Source organism: Hippoglossus stenolepis, chromosome 21, assembly GCF_022539355.2.
Source record: "Hippoglossus stenolepis isolate QCI-W04-F060 chromosome 21, HSTE1.2, whole genome shotgun sequence".
NCBI classification, from domain to species: Eukaryota; Metazoa; Chordata; class Actinopteri; order Pleuronectiformes; family Pleuronectidae; genus Hippoglossus; species Hippoglossus stenolepis.
Genome location: NC_061503.1, coordinates 166,735 through 190,751, shown reverse-complemented (window position 1 = coordinate 190,751; position 24,017 = coordinate 166,735). Strand labels below are relative to the sequence as shown.

The 24,017-nt window shown below is 43.5% G+C and overlaps 1 protein-coding gene across 3 annotated transcripts in view; it reads left to right on the top strand.

The window, feature by feature from the left end:
- The window catches only part of LOC118100767 (ras-related C3 botulinum toxin substrate 3), a 37,092-nt gene extending 21,475 nt beyond the window's left edge, over window positions 1-15,617 (top strand). The window contains exons 3-6 of one of the 3 annotated variants that reach the window (XM_035146142.1): window positions 10,430-10,576; window positions 10,629-10,725; window positions 11,295-11,454; window positions 12,894-15,617. In XM_035146142.1, the coding sequence (XP_035002033.1) occupies window positions 10,430-10,576; window positions 10,629-10,725; window positions 11,295-11,454; window positions 12,894-13,024 (535 nt within the window). In that variant the 3' untranslated portion in view covers window positions 13,025-15,617. The remainder of the gene's footprint in view (window positions 1-10,429; window positions 10,577-10,628; window positions 10,726-11,294; window positions 11,455-12,893) is intronic. The other 2 variants (XM_035146140.1, XM_035146141.1) reach the window with 2 other exon arrangements.
- The last annotated feature ends 8,400 nt before the right edge of the window (window positions 15,618-24,017 follow it).

Below are 24,017 nucleotides of genomic sequence, written 5' to 3'. Positions count from 1 at the left end.
ATATATGGTCTCGAGGATAGGGAGATGAGGGCATCATTCAAGGTAAAGACCATGGTAACGGTCATCGTTCGGTCTCATAGATCCATAGTTATAGTCATAACTTACGTTGTATACATCGGCTTCCCATACTGTAATTTTTTTTTAACGTGATAAATTCTTACCCGGCTTAGTGGATTCGTTCGTCGGTTCTTCCGCTTGGATTTCGGCTGCCAGTGCTGGACATTTCAGTCGGCAGGGGCTGTTCTCCGCTGAAACATTTGTCGGTACTTCCACCCGGGTCTCAGCGGTTGGAGCCAAACTACTGGAGACGACCTCCGCTGTGACTGTTCTCGGTTCTCTTGCTCGGATATGCGCTGGACATTTCGGGCGTCGGGAGATGACCCCCGCGAGATCCTCTTCCCCACCTAACTGATCTATCTCTCCGTGGTAGACGGCAGGACACCAAATCTCATCTCCGAGGCCTCTATAAAATCTGTAAGTTTTATACTACTACAGTACCAAATAAAAACTTTTAAAACATATAAAGAGAGAACGTAAATACATACCGTAATCACTCTGCGTCAGGTGTAAGTCCTCAAGGTCCTCCGCTAAAACTTTAAAGATGAGTACATGTTATGAAATGTTTTTTTTTTATTGACTAAATGTCTGAATGAAAACAAGGTAACTTACCCGGCAGTCGCTTATCGGGGAAAAGCAGGATGAATCTCATCAACGGTTTTAAGTTCTATATTGCGTAAAAATCTATCATGAGTTTTTCTGTCAACATATCTCCCGGAGACGTTGCTATAAAGCCCACATAAACCAGACGCTAGTATGCAAAGCCGTATTTCATTCTAGACACTCGCCGTTTGGTGGACGATTCACACTTTTTTAGTGTCCGGGGTCACCGCGGCTGGAGGATCGGATATGCGTGTATCATCTCCTTAGGAGAGATTGTCAGCAGATTTCCCGGTGACGTCCATAAAGCCTGCATACATGTGTTTTACCCATAGGCGATAAAACAAGACGTTAGTATACAAAGCCATATTTCATTCTAAACTCTCGCCTTTTGGTGGACGATTCACACTTTTTAGTGTTGGGGTCACCGTGGCTGAAGGATCGGATATGTGTGTTTCACCTCCTCAGCAGAGATTGTCAGCAGATTTCACGATGACGTGATATAAAGCATATGTTTTACCCGTTGGTGATAAAACTGGACGTTAGAAAACAAAGCAATATTTCATTCAACAGGCATATCACACTTTTTTTTATGTGCGGAGGTCACAGATGAAGGACCGAGCATTTCATTAAAGTGTGTGTGTGTGTGTGTGTGTGTGTGTGTGTGTGTGTGTGTGTGTTGCAAGAGTGAAGGGGGCAAATAATCAGACACATCCTGTGATGTTGCATACGTCCTAAATACCACAGTGAGGAGCAGAGTAGGAACCAGTACCCTTTTTGATTAGATAGAACTTTATTTATCCACACATCGGGGAAATTCACTTGTTACAGCAGCAGGCAGGTCAGAATGAGGCAGACAAGAGAATAAAGAAATAAAAATAAACAATAGAATAAAAATAAAGAATTTTAAAGTAAAAAATGTTTAAATTAAATAAAAAATGCTGAGTATGAACATTCTGTCCACACAGGATGAATAGTACGTGGCAAGTAAAATAATCTTTTGTACATAAGAGTGAAACGTTGTACATAAAAAACAAGTGTGCAAACAGTTTCTTCCCTTTTAAAAGTAGTGCAAAATAGTACTGAAAATTGTGCAAAAGACAAATTTTTGCAAATAGTGTAAGTAAGTAAACATGACCAAAGCAGAAATTATTTAACATTCTGGATGGTGTTGTACAGTCTGACAGCAGTGGGAATGAAGGACCTGCGGAAGCTTTCCTTCTTGCACCGTGGGTGGAGCAGTCTGCTTCGGAAAGAGCTGCTAAGGGCCCCCAAGGTGTCATGTAGGGGGTGAGAGGTGTTATCCATGATGGAATTAAACTTTGCTAGCATCCTCCTCTCACCCACCTCCTCAGTGGGATCCAGAGGGCAGTCCAAGACCGAGCTGGCTCTCCTAACCAGTTTGTTTAGTCTTTCCTGTCCCTCTCAGTGCATCCACATCCCCAGCAGACAACGGCATAGAACACTGCGGAAGCCACCACAGTGTCATAAAAAGTCTTTAGTAGTGTCCTGCACACTCCGAAGTACCTCAGTCTCCTCAGCCGATGGAGGCGACTCTGGCCCCTCTTGTACAGGACGTCTGCGTGTGTGGACCAGTCCAGTTTGTTATTGAGGTGAACACCCAGGTATCTATAGTCCTTCACAATATCAATGTCCATATCCTGGATGTTCACCTGTGTGGTCTGGGGTGACTTCCTGCAGAATTCTATCACCATCTCCTTTGTCTTGGTGGCGTTGATGTAAAGGTGATTCAGTTTACACAAGTGGACAAAGTCAGTGATGACCCCACTATATTCAAGTTCGTTGCCCTCTGATACACGACCAACGATAGCTGTGTCATCAGAGAACTTCTGGATATGACAGCTGTCTGTGTTGTTTCTGAAGTCTGATGTATATATGGTGAACAGGAAAAGAGAAAGTACTGTTCCTTGAGGGGCCCCTGTGCTCCAAACTACTACATCCGACACACAGTCACAAAGCCTCACATACTGTGGTCTGTCGGTGAGGTAGTTGATGGTCCATGCAGCCAGGTGGCAGTCCACTCCAGCACCTTCCAGCTTTTCCCTGAGCAGTGATGGCTGGATTGTGTTGAAAGCACTGGAGAAGTCAAAGAACATGACTCTCACAGTGCTCCTAGTGTTCTCCAGGTGCTGAAGGGATCTGTGCAGGAGGTAGATGACCGCGTTATCCACATCAAAGCCTGGCAGATATGCAAACTGTAGGGGGTCCAGCTCAGTGCTCACTAGAGGGTATAGGTGCTGGAGTATAATCCTTTCCATTGTCTTCATCAGGTGAGAGGTCAAGGCTACCGGGCTGAAGTGGTTTAGCTCCTTGGGGTGCACAGTCTTTGGTACCGGGGCCACACAGGAGGTTTTCCACATGGTTGGGACTCTCTCCAGCCTGAGACTCAGATTGAAGATGTGCACTACCACCTCACAGAGCTGGGGTCTCATTTATAAAACAGTGCGTGGGATTCATACAAGTGTTCGTGCGCACAAAAGCTGGAAATGGCGTACGCAAAAGAAAATTCCGATTAATAAAACCATGCGCACGCACACCTGAACGCAATGTTCACTTTATAAATCACACTCCACCTGGAAACGTTCGTACCTGGATCTGCCTTCAAGTCCTCCCTCCACAAGCCCACTTTCAACCATAAATGGTCAATGCAAAGCACGTCATGAATATTAAATTATGCTGCTGACCAATGGGTTTCCACCATGAGTCCTGACAGAGTCACGGCATCAACCCTCGCTTCCTCCTCGTCCTTCCATTCGCATGCATCCATCACGCAGAATCACGCACCAGTGTCACGGCAGTATTTATTTATTTAGAGCAACCGGACTGATTACCTCACATCAGTGGATCCTAACCTCCACTCTGAGATATTATTTGGAAAGTTTCTTCATTTCTTGTAAGTGTTCTCCAGTGCGCTCTGTGCGCCTTATGGCACAGTCACGTTCACTGAAATGATTTGATGATACATTCACAGTGATAGAAGATATTATTAAAACCTATTAATGACTCAGCTCTGTAACTCCGCTGTTTAATGGAATCTGAACGTAATTTGCTGTAAGTTGTTTTATATATTTTTCAATTAAAAGGTTTGTGTGGAACAGATATGTCGCACGAGCACAACTAAAGCTGTTGGTTTTAATGTAAATGATGAAGTGGATAAATAATCTGGCTTAAGTTCACCACCTCACGTCTGTATCGCCACTTTCCCGTCTCCAAAACGTTCGTACGCATGGGTCAGAGTTTGCGTGGAAATACAGAATCAAATCTGCTGAAAAACAAATTCAGCTCATTTACCCACTCCTTGTCTCCAGACTCTGGGCCCCTCCTGCCGTCCTTACCATGGCCGGAGATGGTTTTCAGGCCCCGCCACACCTATAAAAATATAAACTTCAACCCTTACCTTCTCATCGACCAAGGGATTAGGAGACCGGACATCGCCACGATTTAAAAACATTAAAATCCATCCAGATGGATTTTGCAAAGTGACGTATGCATTAATATAGAAAGTCAAGGGTACGAATGAGAGTAGTTTGCCACGTGGCAGCTGCTGATTGGTCAAGGGAGGTGGGGGCATGTTCAACCTGTCACTTTGACCTTCTCATTGGTCGGGGCGGAACTTAGCATGGACCAGATACCGTGACGTGGTAAATGCTCATTGGAAGGTGCAGGGATTAGGACGCAGTGGCCCTCTATTCTCTCTGCTGTCGAAATAAATAAAAGGATTTTCAGCTGTTTCTGAGATTTCTGTGCTTGATGGGGTATTAGTGTCCACTGAGGGCAGGAGATGGTAGATTATATGTTTTACACGCTTCTTTTTAGAAGCACTTTAGAGTCTAATGTTAATCGTAATGAGTTTACAGAGCTATCTACAAGATATCTCAGTGGAGCTAGGGTTTTTAAAGAATTCGTTGGTTATATCAACGGATAGTATGGGGTTAAATATAATTGGAATTATTTCCTTAAATTTAGCTACAGCACTATCAGGTAGATTCTGATGAGAAATCGAAGGTTATTAAATTGTGGTCTGATAGAATCGGATTATGTGGAAGTACTATTAGATTTATTAGGTCAAGTGTGTGTTTACAACAATGAGTAGGTTGGTGTACACACTGACTGAAACCAATTAAGTCTAATACTGAAATGAATGCAACACTAAGGCTATCATTGTCAGGATGCGCAAAATGGCAGACGTGAACCCAGAAGCACGACACTTGAGCAGTTATGGGAGTAGACAAGAGTTCTGGTTTATTGGACGAGCAGAGGTCAAAAACCAGGCAGACAGTCAGTGATATCAAACAAATCCGATAGGGAGCAGGCAAAAGGGAATCCAGGGTCCAAAAGGCAGGTCAGAGCAGAGATCAGGCAGAAGAGTTAAACACGGGATAACGCTGGAAAGCTAGGAGAAAACACACTAGACGATCTGGCAGAGAACAGAGGAAATGATCCGGTATATATACTGGGTGACTAATGACTGATGGAAAGCAGGTGAGTCTGGGGGTGGGGCAGGTAATGGGATCCATGGGAACGAGGTGATGCAGAGCAGGGGGGAGTGGCTGAATTCTGAAATGACATGAGAATTAGTACATGCAAAAAATAAGATAAGACAATGAAAATGTTAAGAGCTGACTGAAGTTGTGGCAGAACCCCTCCCTCTAGGGACGGCTCCTGACGTCCCATCAGGCTGGTCAGGATGGACCCCATGGAAATCTTTGATGAGGTCTGGGTCAAAGATACTGCGAGAGGGGACCCAGGAGCGCTCTTCAGGTCCATAACCCTCCCAGTCCACCAGATACTGGAAACCTCTTCCCCCGCCGTCGGGACTTAATGAGAGCAGAACGGGCCTGCAACCAGGTGTGGCGACAGTGCCGGATAAACATCTGGACAGATGGGACACTGGCTTCACGCTCCTGCTCAGGAAAAAGTGGGGGCTGGTAACCTCGGGAGCACTGGAAAGGTGAGAGTCCAGTAGCCGAACTGGGAAGCGTGTTGTGAGCGTATTCCACCCACAGGAGCTGCTTGGACCAGGAGGAAGGATTGTGGGAGACAACGCACCGCAAAGCAGTCTCCATCTCCTGATTCATCCTCTCGGACTGGCCATTTGATTGAGGATGGAACCCAGAGGATAGGCTGACCTTGGCCCCCAACAAACTGCAGAACTATGTCCAAAACCGAGAGGTGAATTGTGGCCCCCGGTCGGAGACAATGTCACTGGGGAGGCCATGCAGACGGAAAATGTGGTGCAGCATAAGTTCAGCCGTCTCCTTGGCTGATGGTAATTTAGGCAAAGGAATGAAGTGGGCAGATTTGGAGAATCTATCCACAATGGTGAGAATAGTGGTGTTACCGTCTGATGGGGGAAGTCCAGTGACGAAGTCGAGAGAGATGTGAGACCATGGACGATGAGGAATGGGCAGTGGCTGGAGCAGACCGGAAGGAGCATGGTGGGCACTCTTGTGCTGGGAACAAATCTGGCAGGCCGCGACAAACTCCTTAGTGTCCTCCTCCATGGAACCCCACCAGAAGCGTTGCCTCAATAGAGCTAGGGTGCGTCTAACCCCTGGGTGACAGGCAAGGCGAGAAGAGTGTCCCCACTGGAGTACCTGAGAGCGTAGATTCGCAGGGACAAACAGGCGATTTTCAGGGCAAGCACTGGGCGCTGGGTGATCAGCCTGACCCTGCTTCACCTTATCCTCAATGTCCCAGGTTATAACGCCGATGACCACCTTGGAGGGGAGGATACTATCCGGTAATGTGGGACCACTGTCTGACTGGAACTGACGGGACAGGGCATCAGGCTTGACATTCTTCGAACCTGGGCGGTAAGAGAGGGAAAAGTCAAACCGGTTAAAGAATAATGCCCACCTGGCTTGACGGGAACTCAACCGTTTGGCTGACCGGATGTACTCCAGGTTCTTGTGGTCGGTCCAAACCACAAACGGCTTCTCCGCCCCCTCTAACCAGTGCCTCCACTCCTCCAGCCATCTTGACAGCCAACAACTCTCGATTCCCAATATCATAATGTTGTTCGGCTGGTGACAATTTGCGGGAGAAAAAAGCACATGGGTGCATCTTCTGGTCCTCTGCTGACCGCTGGGAGAGGACTGCTCCCACCCCGGAGTCCGAAGCGTCCACCTCCACAGTAAACTGGTGCTCTGGATCTGGAAAGACAAGGATGGGAGCAGACAAGAACCGTGACTTTAACTCACCGAATGCTCTTTCTGCAGCAGAGGACCATTGGAAGGTGAGTTTCTGGGAGGTGAGAGCAGTTAGAGGAGCCGCCACAGAGCTATAATTGCGGATGAAACGACGGTAGAAATTGGCAAACCCCAAGAACTGCTGAAGCCTCTTCCAAGTGGTGGGGTTAGGCCAATCAGCCACGGCTTTGACCTTGGTGGGGTCCATCAGGATACGACCAGCCCTGATGATAAACCCCAAGAACGTTACCTCCATGGCATGAAATTCACATTTCTCCGCTTTCACGAAAAGCTGATTCTCCAGGAGTCTCTGGAGAACACTGTGAACATGCTGAACATGCTCCGGTTCCGACTTAGAGAAGATCAGGATATCGTCAAGGTAGACAAACACAAAAACATTAAGAAAATCCCGGAGAACATTGTTTACCATAGCCTGGAAGATAGCAGGAGCATTAGTAAGTCCGAAAGGCATAACCAGATACTCATAATGACCACTAGGGGTGTTGAATGCAGTCTTCCATTCATCCCCCTCCCTGATACGAACAAGGTGATAGGCGTTTCGGAGGTCAAGCTTGGTGAACACTGTAGCCCCTTGCAACAGTTCAAATGCAGAAGAAATTAGTGGGAGGGGGTACCTGTTTTTAACGGTGATGTTGTTCAGACCTCTGTAATCAATGCAGGGCCGGAGGGTCTTGTCCTTCTTGTCCACAAAAAAAGAATCCAGCTCCTGCAGGGGATGAAGAAGGACGGATAATTCCGGCAGCCAGTGAGTCATTTATGTACCTCTCCATGGCCTTGGTCTCAGGAGTAGACAGGGAGAATAGTCGCCCCCTGGGTGGTGAGGTACCAGGGAGGAGATCGATGGCGCAGTCATACGGGCGGTGTGGGGGTAGCGAAGTGGCCCGTGCCTTGTTAAACACCTCCTTTACGTCCTGGTATTCTGATGGAACTCCTGAAAGATCTGGAAACTCATTAGGAGGAGAGGGGCTAGAGGCAAGTGATGACGCAGATCTGAGGCAGACAGCATGACAGTGGTTACTCCACTGTAAAATGGAACCAGTAACCCAGTCAATGTGAGGATTATGTCTTCATAACCATGGGTGCCCTAGAATAACTGGTTGTTGTGGTGCATGAATCAGGTGAAACGTGAGAAGCTCTGTGTGGTTACCTGACATGCCCAGACGGAGAGGGATGGTGCGGTGGGTTACTGTGCAGAGGAGGCGCCCATCCAGAGCAGTGGCCTTGATGGGCTGGATCAAAGGCTCCTGCTCAATACCCAGCTGCACGGCAAGAGTACGGTCCAGGAGATTGGTGTCGGCCCCAGAGTCAATAAAGATCGAGACTGTGTTAGTCTGTCCTTTGCAGAAGAGCTGGGCGTGGAGAAGGGGCCGAGAGGGCATTACAGAACTTGTGATGTGGCTCACCAGCGCCCTCGGAATTCCTGGTGAGCCCGTTTTTTTACCGGACAAGATGACACATAGTGGCCTCCCTGCCCACAGTACATGCAGCAGTTCTCCCTAAGGCGGCGCTGTCGTTCCGCTGATGACAGCTGGGTCCTGCCGAGTTGCATCGGCTCCGCTGGTTTGCTGGGAACGCTCGCGATCGATGCAAACGAGGAGTCTGGAGGTGGTGAGGGTTGACGGCTACGGTGACTTCTCGTCACCGCCCTCTCTCGCCTCCGTTCCTGGAGACGTCCGTCGATGCGGATAGCCATTGCTATGAGCGTGTCCAAATCAGCCGGAGGATCCCGTGCCGCCAGCTCATCCTTGATAATGTCAGAGAGACCATTGTAGAAAGCGTCCGTCAGCGAGGAGGAATTCCAATCGCTCTCCGCATCGAGAGTCCGGAAATCCATGGAATAATCCACCACTCGCTGACTCCCCTGGACCAGGTTGAAAAGTCCACGGGCAGCCTCTCGGCCGGGGGTAGCATGGTCAAAAACCCTCCGGAGACCATCAGAGAAGGCTGACACGGAAGAACAGATCGACTGCTTCTCCCACTCGGCGGTTCCCCAATCCCGTGCCCGTCCCGAAAGCTGGGTGATCATACAAGCCACTCTCGACCTCTCGGTGGGATATGTGAGGCTGTCGTTCAAAAGTCAACGAACAGAGAGTAAGGAAGGACTGGCAGGTACCTGGAGCTCCGGAGAACCATTCGGGAGTGTTAAGGCGAGGTTCCGGACCGGAGATAGCACGAGCGGGAGGACTGGCTGGCCGTGAAACAGCTGGTGGTTGACGGACTTGTGCTAACCGCTGGAACTGGTCGTTGAGAGCCTCCAAATGTTGGTCGTGGCGTGCGGAAGCTTCTTGGAAAGCCTCTGCCATGGCGGTAAGTTGTCGCTCGTGTTGGTACAGAGCACCAGCTTGTGCCGCCATCACTCTCCGGAGATTCTCAGAGTCGGCTGGGTTCATTTTTGGCCAGATTGTACTGTCAGGATGCACAAAATGGCAGACATGAACCCAGAAGCACGACACTTGAGCAGTCATGGGAGTAGACAAGAGTTCTGGTTTATTGGACGAGCAGAGGTCAAAAACCAGGCAGACAGTCAGTGATATCAAACAAATCCGATAGGGAGCAGGCAAAAGGGAATCCAGGGTCCAAAAGGCAGGTCAGAGCAGAGATCAGGCAGAAGAGTTAAACACGGGATAACGCTGGAAAGCTAGGAGAAAACACACTAGACGATCTGGCAGAGAACAGAGGAAATGATCCGGTATATATACTGGGTGACTAATGACTGATGGAAAGCAGGTGAGTCTGGGGGTGGGGCAGGTAATGGGATCCGTGGGAACGAGGTGATGCAGAGCAGGGGGGAGTGGCTGAATTCTGAAATTACATGAGAATTAGTACATGCAAAAAAATAAGATAAGACAATGAAAATGTTAAGAGCTGACTGAAGTTGTGACAATCATTATTATTGTCAAAATGAATATTAAAGGAACCATATTGTGTAAAATACACTTTCTGGGCTTTTACTATCCGTAATTACTTGAAGGGGGTCAGTAGGTATCCTCAAAGTTTGAAAACAGTCCCTCCGCGGACTTTTTCCCTCAGTCCATTCTAAGAAATAAGTTATCGAAATGTCTCGTTTCGTACTTCCTCCCCCGTATGAGTCATTCGGGATTACACTTGTCTCTCAGCCCGGTACCAGTCCAGCCTCCTAACCCAATACCTCTGAAGCGCTTCTACTAATAATGTGACATTTTGTTTGTTCAAACTGTACAAAAAAGTGTGAAATGCTATATATGTACTGCTGTACAACTTCCACAGCCTGACCATAAATCCCTGCAGGAGAGATGACATTTGGGTTCTTCCTAAAATCTATAATGATCTCCTTGATTTTGGATTATTATCTAAAAAGGAAGACGTACACCATCTAGTAAAATCGATCACTACAGGGCCATGATCAGGGTCATCAGAGTCTACACTAATTATTTAGTTCCACACAAAAAAATATTGTTCCATGAACCACTATGTTTGGAAGTGCGACAAAATCAACAATGTGTTTTCCCCCTTTCCCTGAACGGAGCTGCCATTTACTCAGTGTAATGTCTTTCCTTCAGCTTTGACAACTACTCTGCAAATGTGATGGTTGATGGGAAACCAGTGAATCTTGGTCTCTGGGATACAGCAGGACAGGAGGACTACGATAGGCTAAGACCACTGTCTTACCCACAGACGGTATTCAAACTCTTTCCCCCCACATGCACGCACGCACGCACACACACGCACACACACACACACACACACACACATATTTAGATCTCAACTAGTCATCTCTCTGGTTCTTTCCCAGGATGTGTTCTTGATATGCTTCTCCCTGGTCAGTCCGGCCTCCTTTGAGAACGTCCGAGCTAAGGTCAGTACGCTGACTGACCAGCCCGCCTCCTTTTCCCCTTCAAGCCGAGTCTGACCACAAGGAGGCACATCTATGGCTCCACCTGGTTATTACACTGTTACCTCACTTGTCCAGACCTTGGCTTAGAACGGTCTAAATTTGAAGTCATTCCCCCCAGGGATGTGGCACATAGACATGTTGTTAGATGAGGTCTGAACTAGTGCAAACACTCTGCAGAGGGTGCGTGATGGCCAGCTGTGGTGTAGTCTGCTGAGCATCATGTGATGCTCTCATATGAAATCACACTTTTCTTTGGTCCAGCCTCCTTCTGTAGAGTCTGTATACTAGTCTCTCATCATGTGATGTGATGTGACTGGAGATTTGTGTTTAGACAAGTATGCTTTCTTTCAGACCGATCCATTTTTCTTTTTTTTTTACAACTCGCTGTTGAATGTAATCTTGGAAAGGCACTCATTGCTCTCCCTCTGTATCCAGCTAACTGTTCTCTTTTTCTTCTCTCATTGACTTTGTCCCTTGTATATGCATATGTACGCTTGTGTGTTTGTGTGTGTACGTGTGTGGCGACACAGTGGTACCCTGAGGTGAGACACCATTGCCCCAACACACCCATCATCCTGGTGGGCACAAAGCTAGATTTGCGAGATGACAAGGATACCATTGAGAGGCTGCGAGACAAGAAGCTTTCTCCCATTACTTACCCGCAGGGCCTGGCCATGGCAAGAGAGATTGGTAAGGCTGTGTATGGCATATGGTTAGTGGTTCGATCCAAGTCTTCCCCATCTGCATGCCAAAATGTCCTTGGGCAAGACACTGAACCCCGAATTGCCCCTCATAGAAAGAGTGCTGCCCATAGATGCACTGTATGAATGTGTGTGTGAGTGGCAATAAACTACTGCAAAGCATTTTGAGTGGTCATTATGACTAGAAAAGGGCTATATAAATACAGACCATTTACCATATGCACAACTGCATATGTTTTGCATTATGATTTTGGCAGCGCAGAGCATGTGTAACTGGTGTATTTAAGTACTGACTAGTTGTAAAAGAGACAATGATAGCACTACCAATAGTTATAGTAATGATAATAGTGCTTACAATATATAATAGGGCAATAGTAATATTAATACCTGCAGCTCTGAAGTCAGGGATACCTGCAGAATGAGGACTGAGAGATAAAGCCAAAACAACAGTTGTGGTGTCTAAAGACATTCCCATGTCCCAAAGATAAGATTCCTAACAGAAGAACCCGAGGCCAAGGTTAAACCATTTACTTTTAAATTTACTTTCTCTGAGATGCTAGGGGCCAAGTACAATGACTTCAGTTGCGTCTGAATTTAGAAGTAAAAAAAGTACAGGTCATCCAGGCCTTTATGTCTTGAAGACATACCTGAAGTTTGACTACCTTATTAGTTTTATAAGACTCATCTAACAATGTAAATTTATGTGGTGCTTTCTGATAATGTTTCCTAATGGAAGCATTGTATGAATGTGTGTGTGTAGAACTTAATTGCTTTGCAACAGTTTTTTCTGTGATTTTAAATGTAGGTGAGGTTGGATCTGCATCAAGAATAGGCTTTTTAAACAGTGTAGCCTTGTTTAAGTTAATGCAGCCTTGTTATTAGGGAGGTAAAATATAGGGAGGAAGTTATCGCAAATCAGGTCAAATAGTGTATCAGGAACCCTCATACTGTAAGGCTGGAAGAAAATTTACATTTCAGATAAATATTACCAAGGAAGCAAAGAAGCATTTTCATTAACGATCAAGATGAATCTGCTACAGAGACAGTGTTAAACAAACTAGACAGTATATTTTGACTAAAAGAACAACAAACTGCACTTACATGTTTGATGACATGCTATGTCACATGTTTTATTAGCTCTGATTGGTTGTAGGTCTATCCAATTGTGTCCAGGGGTATTATGATCTGTGACCGTTGATAATACTCCCTGGAAAAATGAACTGAAAGGCTCCTGACTAATTTGCAAATGCATCAGAATTTTGTAGGGAGAAACAGAAAAGGTGGCAGATCCTGTTGCCCTAGGTTGATGATATATGTTTGATTTTAGTTGTCTCCTTTCAAATATTCCTTAGCTGTTGCAATCAAAAGCACCACAAGCAGTGTCACTGAGAACTATGTTTCACATCATGTCCTCTCCCTGGTTCTCAGGGGCTGTGAAGTACCTGGAGTGCTCTGCGCTGACCCAGCGAGGCCTGAAGACCGTATTCGATGAGGCCATCCGAGCTGTGCTCTGCCCTCCACCAGTAAAGAAAAGGGGGAAAAGGTGTACCATGTTTTGAGGAGAAAACACTTCAATAACACTACATCACCATGAACAACAACCACTACTTCTCTGAGAGGATGAGAGAGAAAACTAGAGAGAATGAGTGTGTACTGCTGAGATTGCTTTCTTTATATTTATGTTTCAAAGTGATATTGGGAACAAGACCAATACTTCATCAGTTTTTTTTTTACCATTACTGAATAGGCCATAGGTTCTGAAAGACAGTGACTGTCCACTTTCTTTGTACTTATAGAACCACATCAAGTTGCCATGAGGGCTGACAATGGTATATATCTCTTCCTCATACTGTAACATCTCTTCTGTCTCAGCCATGTTTGCTCTAATTAATGCAGTGTTGACTAGATATGATATGTGAACTATGAATCCGCCTTCAGGTCAGAAGTTACCCTCAGCATTTGGAAACAAAATACTACTGCCTGCATTTCTGAAAATTCACATATTGAGCACGAGTCTAAAATATGTTGTGTTGCTCCTCTACAAGAAATGAGAATGACATATTGAAGGAAGAATCTGGTTTCTTACAACAAAGCCTCAGCTTGTTTTGTGGTTTTGGCCTATTGGTTATGATAGCGCTGTGCTAAACAAAACAAATGCTGAGATATTTTGGCAGCAAACATACAGGTTAGCCACATTACTTTTGAAGGGTAAATCAAGGCAAACAACAGTGATAGATTACTAACTGGGCCCCGTGTTCACTCTGTGGTAATTAGTTTGTGGCGATTTGATTAAATGGTAAACATACTGAAATGGAAAAGGCTTTAAGGTGACCTCTGAGGCCTGTCTTATAGAGGGGCCTAGGGTCAAAATCTAGTGTTAATAACATAAATATATAACCAAACTAAAGCCGTTTTCAGACAGGAAGTCCGGAGAATCGGGTCTGGAGTTTCTCCAGAGGTTGCCTTACACACATGCACAACGCAACGGGAGATTCTCCGCTCTGACGCATTCACAACAGTAACAAATCCTCCACAGGATTCAGGTGAGGACTGGCGCAGCAGGCAGAGGCAGGATGCAACGTATTAATATCGCTGCAAAGATCACTTGTTTTTGTTTACAGCACATCTTCGTCTGTGACTTCTATGTGTTTGGCTCCACTTTTTCATCTGGAGATATTTGTTTTCTTTTTGTTTTTCATTTTTGCATCTGTCGCGTGTTAGAAGTGGGATCAGCCCCACCATCCCTCACGGTGAATCCTGTGGAAGATCTCCTGCTGTGTTTTCACATCAGCTCCTCCAGACTTCCTAGGGGGCCGGTCTGAGAAAGTCCTCAAAAACTCTGGAGTTCAGTACATGTCTGAAAGCAGTTTAAAAGATGTGGCTGTAAAATGCTATTTACTAGTCAAGTCAAGAAATAATATTCAAGCTCAAATGTTAATAGTGTCAGACAAAACTAGATTAACTGAAGGTCAACTCTTTTTTTTTTTTTTTTAACCACGTCATGTTCTTCATCAACGAACACTATCTTGGGGTCTGTCATTTGATTTGTTTTTTAATTGAAATGTTTCACTTTTAGCAAGGTGGAACTATTTTATCCAGTCTGTGCTATTTCTTTTAAAGACTTCAGTTCTTACTTCAGATGAAAATCTGATCTTTGTCAAGTGTCTTTGGGTAACTTTATCTAACTGTGACAGACGAGCATGCCAAACATGGGGGCTGAACAACCTTGCTGCCTGAGTTCTGCCTGTGAGGGTGTGGGAGCTTGCATGGGTCTTAATTTATCCCATCGTTTCGATCTTGTCTCTCTTCCTCTGTTTGTGTATGTGTCTGTATGTGTATATATGAATGCTGGTGTTTTTGTGTTTGGACAAGAACGTGTCAGTGAGACAGTGTTGTTTGACAGTTTGGGATAGATCATAAAACACACACAGTATTGTTTTAAGCCAAGTTTTTAGTGTCCAGTTTTTGGTACTATTTCATATTGTATTGTAGGAATACACAATACTTTTCAACACTCTGTGGACATAAAGAAAGAAAAAATGGGTATCAATGACATTTTGTGATGTACAGAATAATCCTTAGAAAAAAAATATCTATCTACATGTACCTGATTATTTAGCTCTTAAAGTGAAAATTAAAGGGTTTTTTGTCGCTCACGTCGAAGTTAGAAGTGTTGCTAACAATGTTTGAAAAAGGGGCCAGTCTTTGTGGAGTTTGTCGTCATGGCAAACCTCACCGATTGCACCTTCATGACTTGCATTTCTGTATGGTTGCAGGCCTGCAGTGTGTCTCTCTCCCTCGTGTGGTGAGACACAGCACTACAGTCCACTCTGTCATGCTGTCTTTGGTTGGCATAGCAAACTGTGTGGTTGAATCATGTCATGTGGTCCTGCCAACTAATGTGTCGAAATGTAGCTGAGAAATGCCGAAAAAAAATTCTTATCTACTATTGCATGGAAGTTCACTGGTTATTCGACCGATTGTTATTCTTAGGAGAGGTTGTATGTTGAAATGCATTGGCCATGTACGTATGTAATGTAAGATGACTTGTACACTTGTTTTAATTGTTTGTTTTATTTTTTATTACTTCACGTTTGTGTGGTGAAATATTTAAAGTTTTTGTAAACTAAATACAAATGTCTCTGTAAAGTGCTTGTGCTTTCTGTCATGATTTAATGTCTGCACATAAACAAATAAATATGAAGCAGTAACGGAAAGTGGTCCTCCTCTTCGAAACGGGGGAGGCCAGTACTTACAACAGATAAGATAAAGGTAGTGCAAGTTAGCCCAAAGTTAAACCAAAGTTTTACTACAATATCCACCCTCCCAACAAAGGGAGTAACCCACTGAACCCGGTACACAAAAACACAGCATACATACTAACACATGGCCCATACTGGCCTCGTCTGTGGTTTTGGTTTAGATGGTGACTTTTAATCATTCAGTTACACACACTGCAGTAAAATGCTTAAGACAGTGAATAAAGTCTGAAACTGCAGTTTTTCTTAACAATGGTAACTAAATTCACCTCTCAGTTACACTAACCGAAAAGTCTTCAAATGGTGAATGAATGCTTAAACTGCAGTTTTAGATAGTCAAAAAACTGCACACTTTAAACACAAAATTTTGGCTAAAGCTGCAATTTGGTTAAGATGGTATTTTTTATCACTCAGTTACACAACTGTCAGGAAAATGGTTAAAACTCTGAATTAAGGCTAAAAGTGCACTTTTGTGTCCTTGGGCAAGATACTGAATCCAGAATTGCCCCTAACAGAAAAAAATGCTGCCCATAGTTAGATGCCGTGTGTGTGTGCGGAAGCGGCAATAAGAAGGGTTCAACCCCTCTCGCGCTCAATAGAAGGAAGCAGCTCAGCTGGCCAAAGTTAAGGTGAAAAGATGCAAAAACAGGTTTCAGGCTACGTTGAGCAAAGTCACTTCAGTCGAAGTGAGAACAGTCGCTCGTCTCATCATTTCAATGCATGGAGCGGTAATTACACACACAGGGTTCCACCATTTGTCCACCCTCAATCGGATTTGTACGCAACTTGGTGAGCATGTTCAGGAGACAGGTTTATATCGGTCTGGTTTGTCGGGAATATGTCAAAGGCATCATGAGTTATATGCATTATTTGACAGATCAATCCCACTTTCGGCCAATCAATATCGCATTTCAGATTTTGGTTCATACTTGACCCCAGAGCATTGGTACCAAATTTGGTTAAATTCTGTCCAGTGGTTAATGCGATACATATTTTGTATTTTTGGCGCCTCCTATGGGAGAAACTCAAAATTCTTTTAAAGGCCTATTTCCCGACACAGTATGAACATATCTACCAGGCGATAATTAATAAAACCATGATAATTGGAAAAATTCTTGACAAGTTTTTGCCAATTCCCTAAGCCCTGACCTTGGCGAAAGTTCAGACCAATCCTCCTCATTTATAATAGTCTCAATATTCTTATGACCAAATATGGTATTGATTGAGTGAAAAAAAATTATATATATGTGACATTAATGTTTTTCAATTTATGCAAATTACCTAAATATCCATCATGGCCAACAGTTATGATCCAAGAGGCTTTTATATAGACCACATTGAGCTGGACCTGTGTGGTAAATTTCAAGTCAATCCGATTTACAGTGTGAGGTGCGTGGACTGTCAAAAATTGCATTTTCAAAGCTTAATTACAGAGCCACCATGTGGCCGATTGGGCTCATCTTTTTATTGCGAACCACTTGAACATCATTTCCAGTTATTGTGCCAATTTTTTATGTTTCTAGCTCAGAAAATGTCAAAGGTATCCTGACTTAAATGCAAATAATCGATTGACCACGCCCACTTCTTCCAATCAATATGGCACTTCGGTTTCGGTTACCGTACGCATTTTTGGTATTTTTGTCACTTTCTATAAACAAAAATCAAAATGCTTCTACACGCCTATTCTCTAACACAATATGACCATATGTCCTAAGCTTGTTGATCATTGGATAAATTGTTGCTGAGTTATGGTCCAATTTCATGCTAAGCTCTGCCTTGCCCCTTGGCAAAAGAATTTGAATAATAGCGGCCATGTTTTTTTACCAATTCTGCTTAGTTATTGTAGCGCCCCTGTTACTACCCGGCTCAATAGACATGAGGTGGCAACATAAAACCAGGTGTTTTTGGTAAATTCACAGTTGTTTAATTTAGTTTAAACTTGGTTTTGAGATTGTGGGACAATACAAGGAACATACGCTTAACAGAAAAGCAAGCACAAGGGTGCTAGTTCAGATAAGAAAAACAAATATAACAAAAAGAGACTCTTAAAAAAAGAGCTACACAAACCTTATTGTAAACCAAACTGCAAGGGCAATACTCATTAAACAACAACACAACTCGTTCAACCAAAAGACATAAATTCTCTAATAACAATTCAACAGGAATATTATCTCCTAATATAAATATGGCTAGTCTGACTCTCAGACAATAGGAATATTATCTCTTAAGACAAATGTGATGCAAGAGCTAGTTTGGCGAGCTGTTCACACACACACAACATACAGCTGCCCCGGCTGACACAGCTGGGCATAATTTATACTGTCAGCCCAAAGTGCTTTATGCTGATTGGATGCTTAGGGAGGATGCCGCTCCAATCAGGATATCAGTCTTTCCCTCCACCACCGGCCAGGAAGAAGGAGGAGCATCTGGGGACTCTAATGAATACAGAAACAGACACACGGACTACAGCCGTAACAGCCCCTTTTGATTCTAAACCAATGGTTGAAACTGAGGTGCTAATATCTATCTAGGTCCGTGAGCGGTTGTCTTAATAATAATTCATGAGAGGAGTTTAACTGTGTTGAACAGATGACAAATTTTTTGCCATACAACAATCAAAATACATTTACAGTACTGGATTTGTTGTATGAACCACAATGAAAAAAAAATAGACCTCTGTTAAAGTACCAAATAAAAGAGAAAAATAAAGAATAAATGTCCTTTAAATGTGGGGATTTGTGACCCTAAAAGTGCCGTACTTGAGTACTTGTGTGTGTGTGAGGAATATTATGTTCCCTGCTACCCGGGTAGGCTTTGTGTGTGTATCTGCTTATCTGTCATCAATTGAGATCGAGTCAGTCGTCTCTTATTGACAGGTTCACGGCTGGCCACATCGTGTCAACCACTTTCCATAGCTCTGCTGGGCTGGGCTCGCCATCATTTGAATCTTCACTCTTTCTCGTTCACAAAAAAAAAAAACTATTGTTCCTGTGTTCGTTCAATGCACGTTTCCACGGAGAAATTCCAAGCAGCAGTGTAACAAAGCAATTACTGTGCATGCGCATCTAACTTTTTTACCGTATCTGACATGCAGCAACATAACTGCGCCACCGTGTAGACAAAATATGCAATTACATCTTTACAACATATATGGTTTTAGTAGCCCTTTATTTCATGTGAGTTACATTATAATACAGTAGAAACATCTATCTCAGTCTCACAATGATGTATACAATATTTGGTGATTGATTGAAACCAAAAAGTAGATGTCAAATGATTATTGTTTCAAGTTATGCAAATTAGCAAAAAATCCATCATAGTGGACTTTTACAGTCCATGGGCTTTTTTGTAGAGCATATCAATGTGATGAATACAGAAGAGGGAGAGGAGGAAAGAGAAGCTCTATGTGTCCCATAACAATCTAAGCCTATAGCAGCATAAGAACATGTCCAAGGCAGACCTAAACCAGCTCTTACTATTATCTTTATCAAAATGGAAGGTTTTAGAGAAGGTGTCTAAATTAAAAAATTATGAAATATATTTATATAGTGCTTTTCTAGTCTTGATGACCACTCAAAGTGCTTTACAGTACAGTTTGCCGTTCACCCATTCACACACACATTGATACAGTGCATCTATTAGCAGCACTTTTTTATTTTTATTTTTATTATTTTTGTCTGGCTCCTTCTTTAACTTTGGAGAGTTCAGGGACGACGAGTAAGCATGAATTCTGGGAGTGCAGTGCAGTTGGTTTTATGAGCACTTTATGATACATACCATATTATTAAGGGCATAGTAGGTGAGGAGGAAGCCAGTGATGTGAAGCTAATACAGGAGAAATGGGATCTCTTTCCTGGTTTTTGTAACATTTGATTACTGACTGAACATCGTGGAGTCAGACAGTATTGTGACTGATGTGTAAACTCTGCAGTGTGACTAGCGGTGTTGAAACACAAACTGAAAAAAGCAGGTTATTAAGCTCACTGCAAAAGCGCTTGTGAAAAAGTAGACAAGCTGCAAGACAAGCGAAGCTCAACAAAGCAAGCACCATAAAAAAGGTTGAATGACAAAAGGTAATAAAATGTAGGTATAAAATGCTCTAAAAGAATTCATTGATGTGTACGGTGAAGCAAAAAGCATGCATGAATCTGTGTTAGGTCTGTTACTGTGAAGGAATTGTTGACCATCCTCATACATTACATCAGTACAGCACCATTAGGAGAATAGAGCCTGTCTCATTCCACACATACTCTTTTCTCTCCAAGCAATACCAAAGGTCAGGTTATAGATAAAGGGTTAACTAGCAGTACATCGTAGTGTCAATGCTTTCATACAACATTCAGATGCCCCAGACAGAGAGGCACCAACTCCAACTCTTTTCTAAATTACATCAGTAGCAAGACGTAAGGACACAAGTTGATTTAGGTATGCATGCTTTAAGCTTAACTATCCAATAGGATGCAAACACCTACATGTAACATAGAGAGTGACAGCAATTCTAGCCTTTTTTGGACGTGTTGTTGGAATGGTGAGGAAGATAAATTGGGATGCTGTGTGAGACATCTTCAGACTTGGGGGTGACAATTGCTCATGTTACTCTGTTGGTATATTGGTCCACCTTCTGGCGTTCTTGATCAAGTCTACATTAAACTATTCTGCGTAAGGCATCAGCTGCTGCCTGAGTTACCATGTGATGAAAAGGAAAAACATTAAATATGGTTTAAAGCATAAATGTTGTCTTATAATGAATGCGTTGCTACTGCAAAAAATGTTTTTCAGGAAATGAATCATGATATTGTTGAGGATGACATTATCCAAATGACAGTATTTCCAATGTGGGCAGTAAACGCTCAAGTTACAGGAGTTGTAACAGTGGTAAATCAAGCACCACATCCTCGGCACGAATAAAACCTGAGTCAGATAGAGCAGCACTGGAAGCTGAACTAGCTGCATCCACTGCTAGGCTGGAATTATTACAGGCCTCTGATATGAAATGTTCTTCTTAAGCACCCTCAAAGGGCATGAATTCATACTTTGAAAAGGAAAAATGGAAAAAACTTACTGGCATTATATTATACAAACCTGGATCATGGAAACCAACACAACAAATCGACATAACAAAACGCTTGATAAAGCACTATCAAAGGATGTGCGACCAAAGGAAACTGAGCAACAATTAAAAACCGCTTTGAAACATCATTGCTTCTCCAATGAACAACAGCAAGAAAACAACACGCTGAGAAAAGTTCACCAGAGGAAAACCACGAGAGCTGGTGTGTAGCTGCCAGCATATGGCTCGGGAGTATGGCTATGAAGTGGCAAAGGGTCTACTGTAGGAACATTTTGGAAATCAATACAAAATCGCAACTGCTTATATACAGTGCATCCAGAAAGTATTCACGGCGCTTCACTTTTTCCACATTTTGTTATGTTACAGCCTTATTCCAAAATGGATTAAATTCATTTTTTTCCTCAGAATTCTACACACAATACCCCATAATGATAATGTGAAAAAAGTATTTTTGAAATGTTTGCAAATTTATTAAAAATAAAACCCGAAAAAATCACATGTACATAAGTATTCACAGCCTTTGCCATGACACTCAAAATTGAGCTCAGGTGCATCCTGTATCCACTGATCATCCTTGAGATGTTTCTACAACTTGATTGGAGTCCACCTGTGGTAAATGCAGTGGATTGGACATGATTTGGAAAGGCACACACTGTCTATATAAGGTCCCACAGTTGACAATGCATGTCAGAGCACAAACCAAGCCATGAAGTCCAAGGAATTGTCTGTAGACCTCCGAGACAGGATTGTATCGAGGCACAGATCTGGGGAAGGGTACAGAAAAATTTCTGCAGCATTGAAGGTCCCAATGAGCACAGTGGCCTCCATCATCCATAAATGGAAGAAGTTTGGAACCACCAGGACTCTTCCTAGAGCTGGCCGCCCAGCCAAACTGAGCGATCGGGGGAGAAGGGCCTTAGTCAGGGAGTTGACCAAGAACCCGATGGTCACTCTGACAGAGCTCCAGCATTGCACTGTGAAGAGAGGAGAACCTTCCAGAAGGACAACCATCAACAAAATTCTCTGGTCTGATGAAACAAAGATTGAACTCTTTGGCCTGAATGCCAAGCGTCACTTCTGGAGGAAACCAGGCACTGCTCATCACCTGGCCAATACCATCCCTACAGTGAAGCATGGTGGTGGCAGCATCATGCTGTGGGGATGTTTTTCAGCGGCAGGAACTGGGAGACTAGTCAGGATCGAGGGAAAGATGAATGCAGCAATGTACAGAGACATCCTTGATGAAAACCTGCTCCAGAGCGCTCTGGATGTTATGAACATTACTCTTTCTGCTCTAGAAACAGTTAGTTTAGTTATGTTTAAAATATTCTTCAGTTCTCATCCTGTTCTGAATTTATTCTTTTTAAATGAATATGTTTTTTATATAACTATTCCTAGCTTGTTTTCAGGTTTAGGAGATCGTTTCATTAAACTGTAGATAACTAAATATTATCAAAAAAGATGAGGTGTTCTAATCATGATTACTCTTTTTTTAAACAATTCCTTTGTCCATGTTTAGATTGATACCAGCACCATACAGCTGATGACAGATGAAGAATTTAAGACTTATTTGCCATCATATGGTGATCGCCTAGCAGTGTTAGGATTTTGTAAGAGGAAAGAGAACAGCCACAACTACACTCGAAAATCCAAGCTTTTTGAGCGACTGAAACAAAAATTGGCCAAAAGAAAACCTTGTGATGAAGGAGGCAGGAGCACAAACCAAGGGGAGCCCTCACAACCATCTCAGAAAATAAATGCTCTCAAGACAATGAGAAAAATAGAAATAGGATGGATGCATTCTGATAATGAAACAGAAAAAAATGATCAACAGTCCACACAGTCACAGCACAGGTTTGGCTCTATCTTTGGAGAGACAAGAGAGCTCTCAGAATCAGTCCTCCACTTCTTCTCTCAGTGTTTCTACAGCGCCGCCATCTGCTACATTTGAAACACTCAACCCTGAAGTGATATTTCTTGGAAACACTACAAGTGATGACAATATTGACTTTGTATTATATTCCACACAGGATGGGAGTGAGGATGTTTTTGAGAGCAGCAACGTTGTTTTTGTAGGAGACTTTTCTGAAAATGAGCAACAGAATTTGGATGACACACCTGTTTCACCACAAAACACGCCATCCAGTGAAAGAGTGAAGAGAGTATTGGTTGTTCATAGAGGGCAGCTACTGCCAGAGCTCATGGCACATTTCTGTGATGATGGACATCAAGATGTTGACATCAAAATCCAACTTTTCCTGCCAGATGGAACACATGAGATGGGGTATGATGATGGAGGAGTTGTGAGAGATTGTCTCTCAGAATTCTTGAGTGAATTCTATGACCAATGCGCAACAGGAAATGCTCTTAAAGTGCCTTTTCTAAGGCATGGTTTTGGACAGCAGCAGTGGGAGAGTGTAGGTCGAATAATTGCTTTTGGATGGGCGAGGGAGAAATATCTTCGCACCTGTCATATTAGAGCAAGCCGCCTTTGGATATGTGAAGAGCGATGCAGTGGAGAATTTCCTCAAATACATGCGTGAGTCTGAGCATACAGTGTTTGTTTAATAGTGTTGACCAAGAATAATTAACTTAGATCCTAGATAACCACAGCTGCAGAAGGATCCCAACAGCCAGCAATGTCAATGAAATCCTCCAGGAGCTTGCCCAAAAAAGGCTTGTCCAAGGGCCTGCCTACGTCATTGAACAATTGGCAAAAATATTCAGCACTGCCGGGTACAGCCTTCAGGACCTTACAACTGTATCCGAAACCCTGCAACCAACTGTGAGAAAAGTTGTTACGTCTCTCACCTTCCCAGAGACAATGAATGTCCACCAGAAGGACATTCAGAAGTACCTAACCACATATTTAAAGAATGCTGATGTGCAGCATCTGTGTTTGTTCCTGCACAGGGTCAGATCTATTCCTGGGGAAAGAAAATTATTATTGATTTTACTCAGATTCAAGGTTTTCAGAGAAGACCTGTGGCCCATACTTGTGGCTGTGTCCTGGAGCAGTCAGTCCATTATGACAGCTACCCTGACTTTTTGAAGGATATGAACAAGGTGTTGGAGTCTAATGTGTGGGTAATGGACATAATCTAATCTAGTCCAGGGAGATGGTGTGTGTTTATGGTATTCACACACAATTTCAATGTAAAATCTTGTTATTTCCTTGTATAATGTCAGTGACCACGCATCCTCATGTAAAACCTAGAATAA